At 38.7% G+C, this 18469-nt stretch overlaps 1 protein-coding gene across 1 annotated transcript in view; it reads left to right on the top strand.

The window, feature by feature from the left end:
• LOC120557287 (potassium voltage-gated channel subfamily D member 3-like) overlaps positions 1–17056 on the top strand; it is a 139945-nt gene extending 122889 nt beyond the window's left edge. Inside the window, exons 4-7 of the mRNA XM_039797463.1 lie at positions 7528–7629; positions 12123–12215; positions 13558–13808; positions 14532–17056. Of these exons, the coding sequence (XP_039653397.1) occupies positions 7528–7629; positions 12123–12215; positions 13558–13808; positions 14532–14769 (684 nt within the window). The 3' untranslated portion in view covers positions 14770–17056. The remainder of the gene's footprint in view (positions 1–7527; positions 7630–12122; positions 12216–13557; positions 13809–14531) is intronic.
• Positions 17057–18469: the final 1413 nt, after the last annotated feature.

Below are 18469 nucleotides of genomic sequence, written 5' to 3'. Positions count from 1 at the left end.
GTGTAAAGGTTTGTCTCTATTTCACTGTGTAGGATTCCAACACGAGACATACGACAGTCTGTAGCTGCCGTTGTCTGAAAAACAACACATATGTTGCGTTCACTTGAAATATGCCTCGCCAGTTTCGTGCTGCATTTATGTTATTGTAAAATATCCTTTTTCAATGCAGTGGTTGTTTTTGTCGTTTACTGGTGAAATAAGGAAGAGGCTCAATATTTATATAACTTTATATAATTTATTTATTTTTATAACTATTTGACTGAAATGGTTATCAGAAATAATTTATTTAAAACAAAGACTAAAATGTTTTGACTAAAACTTGACTAAAATGGCGAGACTTTTAGTCGACTAAAACTCGACTAAGATACCTTGAGTTCTCTTTTGACTAAAACTAGACTAAAATGACAAGACTTTTAGTCGACTAAAACTTGACTAACAAAAATGTTTGGCACAAGACTAAGACTAAGACTAAATTAAAAATAGGTGACAAAATTAACACTACCTGTGAGCTATTTTTATTAATGCACAGAAAACTCCTATCATAGCCATATGTGCCCTTTGTTTTCCCCTATCGTATAAGTTTGAGAACAGAAAGAGAAGGAAGAAAAGGAGAAAAGATTTGTTTTATATTAACTCTGCTCATCATTTCCCCTTCTTCTATTAATCTATCTTGCCTGACCTTCCCTTTCTCTCTAGGTCTTATTCATCTTCATTCTTCTCTACCAACAGGCTGCTCCTGGCTCCCATTACAATTATGTAGTCATCTGGGGATTTGACTTTACAAAAAGGTCTTCTCATGTACCCGTTGTAGGTTCACAGTCAGAAAAAAAGTAGAGAATCTAAATTGGATTTAATGATAGTCGTTCTCTACTAACTGTATTGTGTGTGTGTGTGTGTGTGTGTGTGTGTGTGTGTGTGTGTGTGTGTGTGTGTGTGTGTGTGTGTGTGTGTGTGTGTGTGTGTGTGTGTGTGAGAAAGGGGGGCTCAGTGTAGAGTGTAGTGTCTCCTCTTCGTGTTCAGCCACCCACAGATGGCATAACTTGCGGGAGAAACAACCCCTGATACGAATGTGATAAGTTGAAAAAGAAAACTAGCTACAGAAGAAGAAGACAGGTTTCTTTTTTATTTCTGCTCAAAAAAGCGCTGAGTGTCAGAGTGTCGCTGAGTGTCGAGGCAATAAATGGACTGAGGTCACACCGGTAATGGGACAGCAAAGTCAAGTGGAGCCGCACTGAGAGATGGCAGGTTGTCGAGGGAAAAAAAGGCCGAAGACGTGAGGGCAAAATAACATGACCGGAGCAAAAGAGTAAAAAGAGAAGGAGGTCGGATATGAGGGAATAGGGAAAGGAGAGAAAGAGAACACAAAGCAGGAAGTCTGAAAGAGAAATGGCTGATTGGAGTAAAGGTGGGGAACATGTAATTCCTTTTTCCCTGTACTGCTGCAGTCTGGCTGTCTGACTATCTGTGATAATGTTGGAGCATATGGACCTTTTTCACAGCAAACAAATTTGAAAAAAAACAAGATTCCATGATCACAGGGCTTTGGACAGAGTGTTCAGGAGGCCCATTAGGCCTGTCTCACACTTTGAGTAATTTTCCCTTTCTTCAGCCATGAAATACTTCCTTATCACTAGGATTGGGTACCGAAACGCAGTGCCAATAGGGCAAGGTTTCCGACGTAAACGGTAGTAACGAGATTGAATAACAACGAAAATTCCGGTGCCTCATTTCGGTGCCTGACTTTTTTTTTTTCAGAAGCATCGCTGGATTAAACACAATGGTTAAAATGCTGACAGTTTACGTTAAGCAGTGTAAAGTGTGACTGTATTTCCCTGTAGAGCATTCCAACACCGGGACATAACAGTCTGCAGCTGCCGTTGTTGGAAAAACAACACAGATGGTAGGCAAGGCAAAGCAAGGCAGCTTTATTTGTATAGCACATTTCAGCAACAGGGTAATTCAAAGTGCTTTACATAAAACATTAAAGAGCAGTTAAAAACAATTGAAAACAATTTAAAAACATTAATAAACAAATTAAAAACATTAAAAGACAAGAATAAAATTGATAGTGCAGTATAAGAATAAAAGTTACAGTGCAGTATAAGAAATTAAAGTTAATAGATTATTTAAAGAAAAGCAACATCAAAAAGATAGGTCTTTAGCTTAGATTTAAAAGAACTGAGAGTTGCAGCGGACCTGCAGTTTTCTGGGAGTTTGTTCCAAATATGTGGAGCATAAAAACTGAACGCTGCTTCCCCCTGTTTAGTTCTGACTCTGGGGACAACAAGTAGACCTGTCCCAGACGACCTGAGAGGTCTGGGTGGGTCATAATGTAGTAGCAGATCAGAAATGTATTTTGGCCCCAAACCATTTAGTGATTTATAAACCAGTAAAAGTATTTTGAAATCAATTCTTTGAGGCACTGGAAGCCAGTGTAGAGACTTCAGTACTGGAGTGATGTGATCCACTTTCTTGGTTTTAGTGAGGACTCGAGCAGCAGCGTTCTGAATCAGCTGCAGCTGTCTGATTGATTTTTTGTTACAGTAGTCAAGTCTACTGAATATAAAAGCATGGACAAGTTTTTCCAGATCCTGCTGAGACATAAGTCCTTTAACCCTTGATATATTTTAAGGTGATAATAGGCTGATTTTTTAATTATGTTAATGTGGCTTTTAAAATTCAGGTCTGAGTCCATGACTACACCAAGATTTCTGGCTTTGTCTGTTGTTTTTAACATTGTCGTTTGAAGCTGAGCGCTGACTTTCAATCGTTCCTCTTTTGCTCCAAAAACAACCACCTCTGTTTTCTCTTCATTTAATTTAAGAAAGTTCTGGCACATCCAATCATTAATCTGTTCAATGCACATATTTAATTGTTGTATTGGGTTCCCTGGTGATAAGGTTATGTAAATTTGGGTGTCATCCGCATAACTATGGTAACTTATTTTGTTGTTTTCCATAATCTGAGCCAGTGGAAGCATGTAGATGTTGAACAGAAGAGGCCCCAGAACTGAACCTTGGGGAACTCCGCACGTCATATTTGTATGCTCAGATGTATAATTACCTATAGACACAAAGTAGTCCCTATTCTTTAAATAGGATTCAAACCACTTTAGTACTGAGCCAGAAAGACCAACCCAGTTTTCCAATCGGTCAAGCAATATGTCATGGTCTACCGTATCAATGGTGCGTTTACTTGAAACTCGCCAGCCTTGTGGTGCATTCAAAGTTATTGTAAAATACCCTTTTCCCATCTGGTGCTTGTTTTTGTCGTTTACCAGCAATTTACTGGTGAAATAAGTCATTGTTATAAGTTATTGTTATTACAATATTAATCAATCATTTAATTTTGACCATATGGCCTTAGCAATAAACAAGCTGTTCTTTAATGTCGCCAACTGTCGTTTTTTGCTCCTATTTTATATTATATACATTATAAATATATTACATATATTTCGGTTCAGGCACCGGCACCGTTTTAAAAGTATCGTTTTAGCACCGTATCGGAAAAAACCCAAACGATACCCAACCCTACTCATCCCCATCAATTGTTGGCCAGAAACGTTAAAAAAACAAAACACATCAATGACACACAGTTGCACTTGGTGACATGTTCCCACTATGAGCATGGGCACTTTAGTTTATTTTAGTCAATAGAGACCATTCGCCCGCCGTGAATACTCACTAGAGCAACACATATATATTAATCCACAGCTAAAAATAGTCCCCAACAGATGCGCTTCATTCTTGCTAGGTAACGATTACCCAGCTGTTTCAAGAAATTATTTCACATTTTGTCAGCCATTTTAAAAGGAAAACTTCACCAGATTTACACATAAAGGTCAGTTTACTCATCTACTCAACCAGTGAAGAAAGTTAAATAATGTCCCGGAATAATGGCCCCAGAACTGAGCCTTGGGGAACTCCGCACGTCATATTTGTATGCTCAGATGTATAATTACCTATAGACACAAAGTAGTCCCTATTCTTTAAATAGGATTCAAACCACTTTAGTACTGAGCCAGAAAGACCAACCCAGTTTTCCAATCGGTCAAGCAATATGTCATGGTCTACCGTATCAATGGTGCGTTTACTTAAAACTCGCCAGCCTTGTGGTGCATTCAAAGTTATTGTAAAATACCCTTTTCCCATCTGGTGCTTGTTTTTGTCGTTTACCAGCAATTTACTGGTGAAATAAGTCATTGTTATAAGTTATTGTTATTACAATATTAATCAATCATTTAATTTTGACCATATGGCCTTAGCAATAAACAAGCTGTTCTTTAATGTCGCCAACTGTCGTTTTGTGCTCCTATTTTATATTATATACATTATAAATATATTACATATATTTCAGTTCAGGCACCGGCACCGTTTTAAAAGTATTGTTTTAGCACCGTATCGGAAAAAACCCAAACGATACCCAACCCTACTCATCCCCCTCAATTGTTGGCCAGAAACGTTAAAAAAACAAAACACATCAATGACACACAGTTGCACTTGGTGACATGTTCCCACTATGAGCATGGGCACTTTAGTTTATTTTAGTCAATAGAGACCATTCGCCCGCCGTGAATACTCACTAGAGCAACACATATATATTAATCCACAGCTAAAAATAGTCCCCAACAGATGCGCTTCATTCTTGCTAGGTAACGATTACCCAGCTGTTTCAAGAAATTATTTCACATTTTGTCAGCCATTTTAAAAGGAAAACTTCACCAGATTTACACATAAAGGTCAGTTTACTCATCTACTCAACCAGTGAAGAAAGTTAAATAATGTCATTTGACTCTGGGGGGAGTCTCAGAAAATAGTGATGTCATCAGGGTTATGCAGGGAGACTACAAGTTTATAACAATAATCCTGCGTTTTAAAGAAAAGGAAAATTATCATGCAGGAAGGATCTAAGTTAAAGATGCTAATGGGTACATAATGGGAAATGTATGAGCGTCTTTGAAGCTTCACCCATACTCCTTTAAATCTTGACTTGAGACTTGATGATGAAAGGAACCTGGACTTTACTTGGCATTAGATCAACAAGTACTCCAAACCAGGAACAAGGGTTGTTCCTCTAATACGACCCACAGAAGAGTTTCATAAATTAGCATCCCTAGCGGTGGCAGGAAATACGACCCACAGGAGCGTTTTCCGTCGTCGCGGTTTTAAACACATTGTTAACGTTGTGAAACGATCACCGTTTGGTTAGGTTTAGGCAAACCTACTTAGTTAAGTTCAGAAAAAGATTGTGGTTTGGGTTAAAATAAGTACATCACTTCACTTCTGTACATGACGTAATCATGCATGTCACATAGAACATGACGTAGTTCCATTTGTTCCGTAAAGTTAAAATAACTCTCTGTTTACTTTTATTTTTAAACGAGACGCAAACTCCAGTCTCCTGGGTGAAATTCCTGTTTGTTTGAACATCAACCACACCAATCTGCCTCCTTATGCAGAGTTTGGCGCTGTTATACTTTGTCACCTTACTTCCTGCTTTGCTTCCATCATAATTACATACGGCCATTAGAGGGCTCTGCCTGACAATAAAATTTAAATATGGGTCATAATTTCTGCTTGTACGAATGGGGTTGTTTTTCAGGGGAGGACAGTGTTCATTAGACTTGTAACTTAAAACTTGTGTCTCAAGACTTCACCAAACTTGTGTCTTGCTCACACCTCTGGACTCCAAACAAATGCAGAATTTCATCAGCTGAGAGTAAAGATTCCTTAGACAACCATTTGGGCTCAATGGACCATCAGAGAAGACTAAATATTTTCTTTCCTCGTGTCAAGTCGAGCTTTTGATCAATAAAAAAAGCAGACAGCGCTTGACAGCACTTTCCCTTTCAAATTCATTCACGGTTTAGCTGAAGCTACGTAGAAAGAAGTAGTCAGCGGTTGTCTTTTTTTTTTTCTCTTCCTCTCCATTTCACATACTGTGCACGTACAGTATATACACAATCATTATTATTACATCTCAGTCTCCAGCATTCCTCACACCGTCACAGGTATCTACAGTCTGACAGACCATTTCTGAAGTATCCAAACTAATTGCATTACTTTTGATTTGCTTCTAGGAAGCAGATATTGCTCTGTCTGTCTCCTGTTTCTGAAATGCATTTATCGGGGAGGTAGAGAGAGCAGGACAAGGTTAAAGAAATATCACACCTTACGTGTCCAGAAGCACTTGAGGCAGAGGTATATCGTAGAGTCGTCCTAATATCCTCTTCATTTAAGAAATTCCCAATGCGATTTCTCTCTCATTTCCTGTCTACCTTGCTCTGTTCGGTTATCGCATTTATCTTTTTGCCACACCTCATAGACAAAGAGGAGCTGGCAAACAGGCTTTGAAATTGAACACATTTTTTAATTAGCAGACAGGTGCATTGTTGTAAACTCCTCAGCCTCTTATGGGCAGAATCCATTGGTTGAGTTTGCTTCATTTTTCTGTTATATTTTTCCAAGTTTTAGCATTGTTGTTTTTTAATTGTGTTTTTCTGATAAGTTTATGGTTTAGGTTAAATCTTCATTATCCTATTTTGAAAGAACCAAACTGAAATCAAACTGATCCTAATTAGTTCCACAAAATGGTTGTTTCCCTTACCGGAGTTGATAGTAATAAACAGAAATTTAGAATAACACGGTATCAATGAAACAAGAAAAGGCAGAAATCTTAAATCACATCTAATTACATCTATGTGAGATTTATCATGTTTTGTTTCAGTGAGTTTTTGAAGGAAAAATCTGTTTTTGATCTGATTCTGTACTATATCTGGCCAAAAGTATGTGGACACCCCCCTCGTACAACTCACAATTACTTTCATGATCAATTAATCTGATTGCCAAATAATCAATTAGTTGTTTTGTAAATAAAATGTGAGAAAATAGTAAAAAACATTTATAGTTAAGTCCCATGGTGACATCTCCAAACGTCTTGTTTTGTGCAACCAACAGTCCATAACCCAAAGATATTCAGTTTTCTAAAACACAAGACAGCAGAAAGCAGAAAAGTTTGTATATTGTGCTTTTGCTTGAAAAATAACTTAATTAAACTAGTTGCCGGTGAATTTTCTGTTGATCGACTAACAGATTAATAGACTAGCTGTTTCAGCTCCTCATATTCTTGTATACCTTTTGGTCAGGGGCTCTTTGTCATGGGTTGGGCTAGGCCGTCACAAATAAGCAAAATCCTATAATTTAGATCTTTTAGACAATAGTTTGCTTCCACCTTCCTGACAACAGTTTTCGGTAAGGCCCTTTGCTGAGTCCTGTCTGTCCACATACTGTTGGCCATGTACCGTATGTTGGTGAGTAGTATCTATAGTTCTGTTCTTATGTATAAAGAAAGTCTTCATGAAAGAAATTTGAAATTGTGATGGTTAAAGAATTACAGTAGTAGCTGGAAAAATTGGCGCAGAGCTTAGGTGACGAGTTGACAGATTCTCACCAGTAAATACTGGTCATCTTCTGTAACCTCCCGCCACCCCTGTCTAATGCTGTGCCCTCTTCTTCTTCCCACGCCCAGAAAGCCAGACTAGCCAGGATAAGGATATCCAAGTCTGGCAGCACCAACACCTTCCTCCACAACAAACGCAACGGACTGCTCAACGAAATGCTGGAGCTGACGGTGAGAACAACCCGTGACCCTCTGACCACGCAGAACCACCAACAGCAAAGTGGGCGCGATGATTACTGGGAAGTAATTTCAAATGTGTTCATTTAAAATGACATACAGCAGATTGTAATTCATGATATGAGACATTAATCATTGTGTTCCTTGTCAAACACCCTTCTGCTAATTAATTCAGTTTACTGCAACTCAATAGCTTGGAAGCAGCAACTTCACATGAACACACACACACACACAAACACAAAATGACAAACAATTACTGCTATAATTAAGCAAAGGACAATTTAGAAGTCATTTAGAGGCAGAAGTTGGACTCATTACAGCCTTGTTGTTATACAGGGCAGGGGTGGTAGCAGAGGAGTTATGCCAATAATCCCCCCATGCAGGCGTTTTCTTAGTTGTCTTTTAGTCCTAGACTTGATTTAATCCATGTCTGTAAAACTGGAAAAGTCAGACAACAGGGGTTGTTTTTACTTTGCTTGCTTGTTGTGTCGTTCTTGGTGATGATTAGATGGTTAGCACATTAAAAAAGAGGCTTGAAAACTGCAGCAGTGAACAATGGAGTACTTAAATCCCACACTCACAGACTCCTGTTCCTACAAAAGGTACAAAATGTTTCAGTCTTTCCTCCTCTCTGTGATTATAGGCAACTACAGTGTTGTTATGTTCTTGTCTTTACATGACCATACCTTAAACCTGCAATAATTTGTAATTCGTTAAAATTGTAAAAACAACACTGACATATTATGTAAGGGATAATGTAGAGTTGTTACAGTAGCAAACCGTTGCATATTTACACATCCAGCAGACACAAAGCTACATTAGTATTTATTTTAAGTCATGTTTCTGACCACCTGGCGAATGTAATGTAGCGCTGTTTTTGGCCTGTACCATCTCCTGATGGAAATATCTGGCTCTTTAGCTGCTAAACGCTTTAGATGCTAAATGCTCGCTAACTTTGTCTGTCTGCTATTTTGTTCTAGCAGGTATCGTACATACATTGAAGTCGCTTTAAAGAAATTGTTCAACATTTTGAGAAGCATGCTTATTCGCTTTCTTGCTTAGAATTAAATGAGAGTGATCCCACTTTCATGTCTGTGTATAGAACCTTAGCTAGGCAATTATCTTACAGATTAGAAACAGGGGGGGGTTCTCTCCTAAATTCCAAAATAAGCCTATACCAGCACCTTTCACTAGCTCACTAACATGTTTATTTTGTTCATAAACACAATTCTTTTTTTAAAGTTGTAGTTTTACAGGGAGTTAGTTATGATTACCATTATGTTGCTAAGCAACGAGTAAGTCTACACAAATAACACAGGAAATAGAGTAAGACCACAACTTTTCATTTTTTTTATATATTTCTGTTGTATGAACAACAGCGATACAATATTAGTAGATTTCAGGGGTTAACTTTCGGGTATTTGTTTTACTCTGGACAGAGCCAGGCTCTGTTTTCCCCCGCTTTAAGTTTTTATGCTAAGCTAAGCTAATTACCTCCTGTCTCTAGCTCTATACTTTGATCTTCTTATCTAAATATCTGCAAGAAAGCAAAAGAGTGTAATTCTTTAACACATCTATCTATTGATTTGAATTACATGTCCTCTTTATCTCCACTGGCAGACATCAACCAACTTTCTACTTTGTAAAGTAAGAATCCGCCCATCCATTCTCATCCACTTTTACTCGTTTACTACCATGGAAAAATGCGTTTGGTAATGCATGAGCAAATTGCCTATATCCTTCCCATCCAGTCCATCACTCTTGCTTTCAGTGTCACACTCCCCTCCTTGCAGATCGTTGCTAAAATGCATTTGGATCTAATCAAGTCCAGTGTGAAAGCGCATGGGTGTCTGGAACTGGTTAGAATTATCATATAAATGCCATCTGTGAGTGCTGAGCGACCCACATCCCTTTGCATCCTCTGCATGTGTGTGATGAGGCTGCCAGAGTCCTGCCGCATCAAATTACGGTGGTGTCACTGCTGTCAGTCAGTCGGTATCCCTACTTGGGTCTGGTGTGGGAGTGAGTAGTGATTTATATGACAAAAAGACTGTTTCTCTCACAGCCTATAGTTAGATTAGAAGTTCAGGTCTGCTGTTTTTTCCAGTTTCCCCTGAAGGCTTTTTAATTTTCTGACAGCCTTTTATTTGTTATCCAGATCACAGGCTCATTATAATATCATAGAGGGTGATTTATTGATAATCCTGTCAAGTTTTATTATAACCTTGAATAGAAAGACCTTACAGCTTTATCCCTTTAGGTACTGTGAACTTAATTTTCACTTGACAGGAGTGACAGGATTTGTTGTGATATGCCCTCATGGTTAATGCCCAATCACTATCCACAGTGCTTTTTTTTTCAGCGGTTTAATCAAGTGTGGAGTTGTTTTCATTGACAACAGAACCAATCAGATCTTTGTCATATTGACTTATCACTGTCTATCATGAAGTAATGCATTTTCTGGAAAATCAATTGAGAGACTGATGTGAATGTCTGCTTTCGTGAATAAAGTGAATTTAACACATTCATGCAGGAATCTTATACAAATCCAATACAACTATGAAGCAGTTCTGCACATTGATTTGCAACATTGCCACAAGGGTCTAAATACACCTAGAGATGAACCTACAGTACCACAGTATGACACCAAACTGTATGACCACATTTATATCATCTCACAGAATATATTGTCTTTTCACCCACCCCTTATGGATTGTTGTAAATTCACTCACAGAAATAACAGCTCTTGAATTGGAACATTTTCTTGTCTTTTATAAAAGCAGGTTTCCAGAACATCATGAGAAGTGTCATGAGACAATAGAAATATGTCAGCCATTTTCTATAACAAGGTCCCTATTGTGTCTCATTTTGGGTAGTGCTACAAATCAATGAGCAGGCCTGACTCATGGCAATATGGGATTTCATTTTACATTTACAACATATCTGATAAATAACACTGATCTAGGAACTGCATGCTATGTATTACAATTGAACATTCAGTCACAGATCTACTCATAAAATTTGCTTTTAGAAAGTACAAACTCACTGGATGGTAATCTTCTTAAAGCTGGGAAAAGCCGGTTAATGAATTGTATCCGCCCCGTGATTCAGATCCTCTCCAAAATGTAATGGCTTTTTCCTTTGCCCATGCTGCACCGTACCAAGTAGTTTTTCCGTAATCCTGCTGACAGACAAACCAAGCCAAAGAAATAGCCCACTTGATGGCGGTAATTCTGCAGTAGATTTCATAAACCATGATACATTTTATCCATATCAGCTGCTCCTATTCACATTATTAGGTGAAATTAAAGAGCCAGTCATTCTCCATCAGTAGTTGAGTAAACTGACTTCCTTTCTTCACTCCAGATATAATGCAAGACACAAGATAAGAAAAATGTCCTCAGTGAGGTTAACACTATCAGGGTCACATATCAGATGGATTGTATCAAATCACCTTCTTTGATCACATGAAAATAAACTTGACACACGTTTCAGTCTCTAGCGATACAATGTATTTGATAGGGCCTGTGCCACAGGGCAGATCAACACATTGTCTGGAATCTGAATGAGAGTCCTTGGGCTGGATCGCCACCCACCCAAATCCTTTGAGTAACATTGTGTGCTGTGGGCAGGAAAATTTCAGTTTTCATGTTTTTTTGGCATTTGTGATGACTTTGAGACTAAGCTTTATTGGAGCTTGAGCTTTGAAATCAAGTCCTGTTTGGAGACATACCAGAAATGGTTCCATAAGTTTCTGTTTCTGTTTTTCTCAACTCTTCTTTTTTTCCTCTTTCTGAAGCTTCATACATCAAAAACTGTTCAGCTGCCTGGAGCATCACATGACGCTCAGTGTTACCTACTTAGATAATTAAGTAAGAGAGCGGACAACAGTTTTTAGAATACTTTTAGTTCAGTCAACTTAAAGGGGAAGTTATTTTGCAGCCTGCTTACATAAGGAACCAAACTAAAGGCAATTACACTATTAATGGCACAAAGGATGCACAATGGAGACAATTAATTATAAATAAACCACTTGCTAACGTTTAGGGATCAATTCACACCAAACAGATATGTGGTGCACTCTGTAACTAATTGGCTAGTAAGTTATTTGAAAGCAAACAGAAGGAGTTGTTGGCTTCCTGCTCATAATGGAAATGAGGGTAAAATCAACAAGCACAAACCAAGATAGTCCAGTTTAAATTGGTAGACACGAAGCAGAATAAAAGAACCACGTCTGACTTTTCATTACGGATGACCACGAAATTTATATCCATGAGTCTTTTTGTACACACAGAGTGAGAGGCTTTAATGAGTGAAGAGGATACGCCAACAATATCATTTGTCAACATTCACCAACTTTAGTGTGTGTGTGTGTGTGTGTGTGTGTGTGTGTGTGTGTGTGGGGGTGGTTTGTGTGGGGGTTGTGTGTGTGTGTGTGTGTGTGTGTGTGTGTGTGTGTGTGTGTGTGTGTGTGTGTGTGGACTAAGGACACAGAAGAGGATGAGCAGAAGCGGACTAAGTCCACCTCTCTGTTACAGAGCCAACATCACCACCTACTGCACTGTCTGGAGAAAACCACTGTGGGTAGTACACTCGAACACTTCTCTATCTTTGATTCCACTTTTAGCATTAAAGATCTACCACACCACCTACAGTAATGAGGTTGTAAACACTTGTTAATCGTCATTTAAGGATTGAATCATGATGATAATAATGTTTCACCAGTGAAAAAGACAAAAAAAACTTTGATTTGTAGTTGGTTGAGGTGGAACTAATTATTAACTATTTTGTATAGGACTACCATTTAAGATTATTTTCATTATGGATTAATCTGATGATAATTTTCTCCATTAATTGAGTAATTGTTTGGTTTGTTAAAATTTGATAAATGCCCGTCACAATTATCCAGAGAGACTCCTTCACACCTTGCAAACAGTCTAAAACCTCAAAATTATTGAAAATAAATTAAAGTATTCAAATAATTAAAAAGCAAAAGCAGCAAATTCTCACATTTGTGAAGCTGGAACCATGAAATGTTTTTGATTTAATAGTTTGGAATAGTTGGCAAGTCATTTTATGTCAAATGATTAATCGACTAATCGTTTCAGCTGTTCTTGTATATTTTTATATGTTTTGTGTGCAAAAATCTTAATTTGTAAAGTAACTAGTAACTAAAGCTATCGAATAAATATAGTGGAGTAGAAGTATAAAGTGGCATGAGAAGAAAATACTCAAGTAAAGTACCTCAAATTTGTACTAAAGTGCAGTACTTGAATGTACTTGGTTACATTCCACTACTGGGAACTGCATACTCAACCCACAAAACGTTATAATTATTTGTATTTCTTTCCTATCTGTGTTGCTCCATTGTATTTTGTATATATTTTTATGACATTTGAACCTATATTGACTGTCTGATGTGGTCAAGCTTTACACACCCATAATTAATTACTATATAAACTTTTGAAAAAAAAAAGAAACATGTTGCTCTTTTTTGTATTTTTGCGGGTTGAGTAACATTTTATAATCTCTCTCAAAAGTTGCCTTATCAGAAGATTGTACTTGACACTGACTTACCCTGTAGCTCCCAAATCCTTCAGAGCACATCTTAAACTTTATTTGCTGTCAAAGATGTCTATCACCGGGACAGTAATGTTTTCCCTCTTTAACTGTGATTCAACATCAGTTGGAAGAAAGAAACAACTTCTTGGCAAAAAGCCTCAAAACGTTGATATACTTTTCACAAAACATTTTATATAATTAGAATTTAATCAATTAATTAATTAATTATAATTAGTCTGCACAGTGATTTGGATATTCTGACTAAAAGTCCCATGAGTCTGTCTTTATTCTGTTTACCTCTCTCTGTCCACCAATCCCTCCCTGTGTATTTAAACCACCATCCTGTTTCACCATCTCCAGGCTCATGAGTTTGTGGACGAGCAGATGTACGAGCAGAACTGTTTAGAGACAGTGCTACAGACGTACCCGTCACCCAGCCCCTCCATATCCAGTTCTGTGGGTACCTGCTGTGGCCGCAGGGTAAAGAAAAACACTCCTCTGCCCAACGCCAGCCTGCCCTCCACCTACCCCGTCCCGTCAAACCAGTGCCCCCTGCAGGAGCTTAGTGCCATCCACATACAGTGTGGTGACCCATCGTCACACACTGCCAGGTAAAAGTAAAGCACAGCAGAAACACACAGCAGCAATAGAGGGGAGATAGAAACATGGTATCCCAGTTGTTCGCTGAATTCTGCCAACTTTGTGAGGGGGAAATAGTTTACAATTTAGCTGCTCACAATATTTCCACTTAAAAGGGTCAGTTTACCCAAATTACAAAAAGACAGATTTTCTCATTTGCTCCAAAGGCTGTAAAGCATGCAGAAGCTTTTCATGTGCCAAGGTTTTGAGAATATGAAACATAAAAGTCACATTTGAAAACCTCATTAGTAGTGTGTCTTTTTCAGAAACCACATCCCAACTCCGGTTATTCAACTGTATTTCTTTGGTTAGAAATGTTGAAATGAGAGAAATCCCATAATGTGGCTTCTGTGGAATAGTGAGTTTACTCAATGAACAGTAGAGGATGTTGTCTGTCCACCCTCCTTTAATTGAGGGAAAGATGAATGAAATCAATTGTAGAATATGTGATTTTTATATATGTGTTATATGTGTGAATGTATTATTATCATTATTATTTTTATTATTATTTGTTAATAGCTCACATGGGATGTGTTTAATGGAAAAGTCTGGGGGAAAATATGCCTGTTATGTACTTCATTTTCTTGACAGTGTTCAAGATTACATGCTGCGTTCACTAACTGCACAAAGTCTGTGTAGATGTACATTATAAAGTTGTATATAGTCTCTCTTACTCTATTTTTCTCTGCCTCTAGTCGTTCGAACCTCAACCTGAAAACCAATGAAAGCGGCAGGATCAACTGCAAAGGCGGCCGGATCACCACAGCGATCATCAGCCTCCCATCGCCCCCCGCTTTGACCCCTGATGCCGATGGCCTCCGCGGGCCCCCACAGAGGAGGCCACTCCAACCCCCGGGTCACCCTGCAGCTCTGAGCATCCAGACCACAACAAGCTCAGCTGGCACCAACATCGTCAAAGTCTCTGCACTGTGACTCTCTGGCTGACGGAGTAAGGAGTAGAGAAACTAGGAAGAAGAAGAAGAAGAAGAGGAGGAGGAGGAGGAGGAGGAGGAGGAGAAGGCGACCCTTATGGACGCACCATGTCCCATCTCACAGGGTCAACAGGAAGAGCGCTGTACTCCAGAGATGATGTGGAGGTAAACGATTGTAGATATGTGAACCGAGAATCACGCACTCGTCATGTCGTGTATGTACTGTAGATACGAACAGAGCCGCTGCATTTCTAATAGTTTCTAACAGCAGTACAGATGTTTTACAGCAAGTACCATGGAAAAGATTGAAAGACATTGTGCAATTAGCATATCCATACATCAGCAGATGCTGTTCAACATACCAGAAATTCACAGTAAATTTAAAGTGAATTTGCAGTGAAATAGAGAAAAGGATATTTCGTTCACTTTAAATGTGTTTGAAGAAGGATGAAGAAAAGTGTTAATCTGTTTACTTGAATTTGATGGGTCTCATTTGTGTTATGTGTTGTTTGTCTTAAGTATTTTGAAGTAAAAAAAATTTAATACAAAAAAAATTCTTTTACAGCATCATTTGAAAAGTCACAGTACCTACGATGCTGCTAATATATCGCTGAAATGTGAGTTTGATGTGTCTGAGACTAAAAAGAGTGTTTTTTTTGTTCAAAACTGTATCTATTCATCATATCAAAGACTCAAACCAAACTGTGCTTTTTATTTGCTTCCTGTTAAAATTTCTAACTGGAGATTGACTACAGGGAGTGAGTCTGACAGACACTGTCTTCATGACTTATAGGTTTTAATACTGAGGTGAGACAAAGTAGTAGTTCTCAACCTGATAACCCTCCAGCTGACCACAAAATGACTTATGAGTAAAGTTTTTATTTTTTGATTAAAAGAATAAGGCCATCTTTATTTTCTATTTTTTCTTAGTGTCAACAAATCACATGAAATGATCACAGCAGTGTGTCAGCCTATTAAAACTATCTCACCCTCTCTGTGGCACTGCAGTGTCAAGCAAATGTTGCTCCAACATTTCAGTTCATGTCATCCAGTGTGGTTCACTGATGTGTTTTTATGAAGGTTTATATCAGGCTTTGATCTACACAGGCAATATTTGTTAGGAGGATCGAATCATCGTTGATTTTGGTCATTTCATTGGATTTGTTGGGAAAAATAGAAAATATTTCCAGCCTTAACCCCTTAGTATTTTTACTATACCAGTATGTGATCCTGTGTATATACATGTGAGGCTTTTTGTTCTGAGGAATAAGTAAAAGCTGCAGCTGTTATGCTGCCTCTACTCGCAGAGTGTCGGAGGCTGAGAGGGAGTTGAAAAAAAGGTAATGTGTGTATTGTACATGAGCGTGAGTGGGCATTTTAGGTATTGAATGCCAACAAGGTTGATCACCATTGTCAAACAACCAACCCAGAACATTACAGGAAGACAGCCAATTCATGTTCAATCCAGCTTTTTTTTTAAGCTAAAACTGAAACAAAAAAGCTACATGAAAACCTGATTATTATTTGTAGATATTTAAAATCGAGAGAAAAAGGGTAAAATATGCAAATACAAAAATGGTTTTGGGGGAATCCAGTCACTCTTGTTTTGGCTGGAAATCTTATTTTGTCATCTTCTGTCTCTTTTTCCTTTCAATAACTTTTAACAAAGCCCAAGTTGCTTGCCTTCAGTTGTACCACTTTGTGTCTTGAGTTAAACAATCAATGAAAAGATATTTCACAGCTGACTAGAGTGTGTTCATGAGGTGGCAACTTGAAAATATTTCCCTTTTAAATAATTATTTCTAAGTTTTAAATGTACTTTAAAAGAAAGCCAATACATGATAATACACAGGAATACGCTAGTTTGACAGAATAATCCCAACTCAAGGTCCTCTTGGCTTTCCCAGAGCTTTCATCCGTATGTTTTTTCATCAGCAGATCAGAGTTTGCTTAGTTGTCATGGAGAAGGATATGTTCACATGCATAAAATTCGCTAAAACAGCATGGACAATAAGTCCTAAAAGACAAGTTCTGTGGATGAAATAACAGCTCTAGAGCATGTCATCAATCTCTATGACAATTGAGCAAACTCCATCCGCTCATGAAGATATGGTCGAATGCCTCAGCAACAGGCATGAAGAGGACCTTGAGCTGAGTTCTGTCAAACTATAGAGCTCAACAGTGACCACCCACTTTTTTATGGCTCTGACTCCGGAAGTGTTTTTCCTTGCGATACAATTTTTTGCTTCCCGATACCGATTCCGATACCTGAACTTGCGTATCGGCCGATACCGAGTACCGATCCGATACCAGTGTGTCATATATTTTATAACTGTATACTACTATCCCTGTATGGATGTGATATGATTTCTATCTTTGTCTGTCTGGCTCAGGTTAAACTCTTTGTGAAACATGAACAAATACAAACAGTGAATGCCACAGAACTTTCTTTTTTTATTATTAAAGATTATTTTTTGGGGCATTTTTCAGCCTTTATTTCAATAGGACAGCAGAAGACATGTAAGGGGAGTATGACATGCAGCAAAGGGCTGCAGGTTGGAGTCGAACCCCGGCCCGCTGCGTCGAGGAGTAAACCTCTATATATGGGTGCCTGCTCTACCAACTGAGCTATCTGTGCGCCCAGAACTTTCTTTTATTATCCAGTTTGACAGTCAGACTTAAAAATAACAGAAATAAACTACTTTGTCGTAGATTTTCTTTAGGGCTTTATTACGTGGTATCGGATCAGTGCATTAACTCCAGTACTTCCCGATACCGATACCAGCGTTTTAGGCAGTATCGGAGCCGATACCGATACTCGTACCAATACCGATACTGGTATCGGACCATCTCTAGTTTTTCCCCATCCAATTGACCGTTCGCAAAAGCCACGCCCCCTAGTTATTGTTACTACGCCCGTCAAACAATTGAGAACCAGACACAGCCATGGCGGACCAAGTGATGCCTGTTTCTTGTAGAGTAACTAGCGTTGCAGAAGGCTGTAGTCTTGCGCTTAAGTCCCGTGGGAATTCAATTGTAGCAGGAAAAGGTAAACAGCAGATCGGAGCTTAATGTGTGAAAAGTGAAGAGCGGAGGTGTTCACAAGGGAAGAAGCTTGGAGTAACTATGGAGCTAGAGCTAGCCTTCAGTGGCGCTGTTACTGTACGGGAAACAGGCATGATTTGGCCCGTTTCCATGTAGTTACATAGTCACTGATATGATCATAACCACTACAGTGCTCAAATACCTATTTTTGAGGAGGGAATAAACTTCAAAATTTCGCCGCGAAAGCATGAACTGTCCTCTGGAGGACATCGCCGCGAAAGCATTAACTGTCCTCTGGAGGACATCCACCAGACCAGCGGCCGCCTGTGGATTGTTGTCGGCCACGGCAGGCGAGGGAGGAAGTTGAAGGATGCCCCGGACGGGGCTGCTAGCCTGGCTAAGGAAACTACCACACAATTCGCCACTGCAGAGACTCATATTCACACAAAATGGATATATATATATGCTACAAATACACATGGAACTGCTGCGTGATGATTAGCTATTACCGGAGCCTGGCTGAACACACTCACTCATCCCAGACGGCAGCTAGCAGCTAAGAGGTATAGGTGAATTTAAACAATGGCTAAGTTGCTAAACGCATCTTGTTGTCATGTAAGGGCCCTGTTCATGTTGCACATTTTAATTGCATTTTG

Source organism: Perca fluviatilis, chromosome 4 (assembly GCF_010015445.1).
Source record: "Perca fluviatilis chromosome 4, GENO_Pfluv_1.0, whole genome shotgun sequence".
Lineage (NCBI taxonomy): Eukaryota > Metazoa > Chordata > Actinopteri > Perciformes > Percidae > Perca > Perca fluviatilis.
The sequence above is the reverse complement of the archived record's forward strand: the minus strand, read 5'-3'. Positions and strand labels throughout refer to the sequence as shown.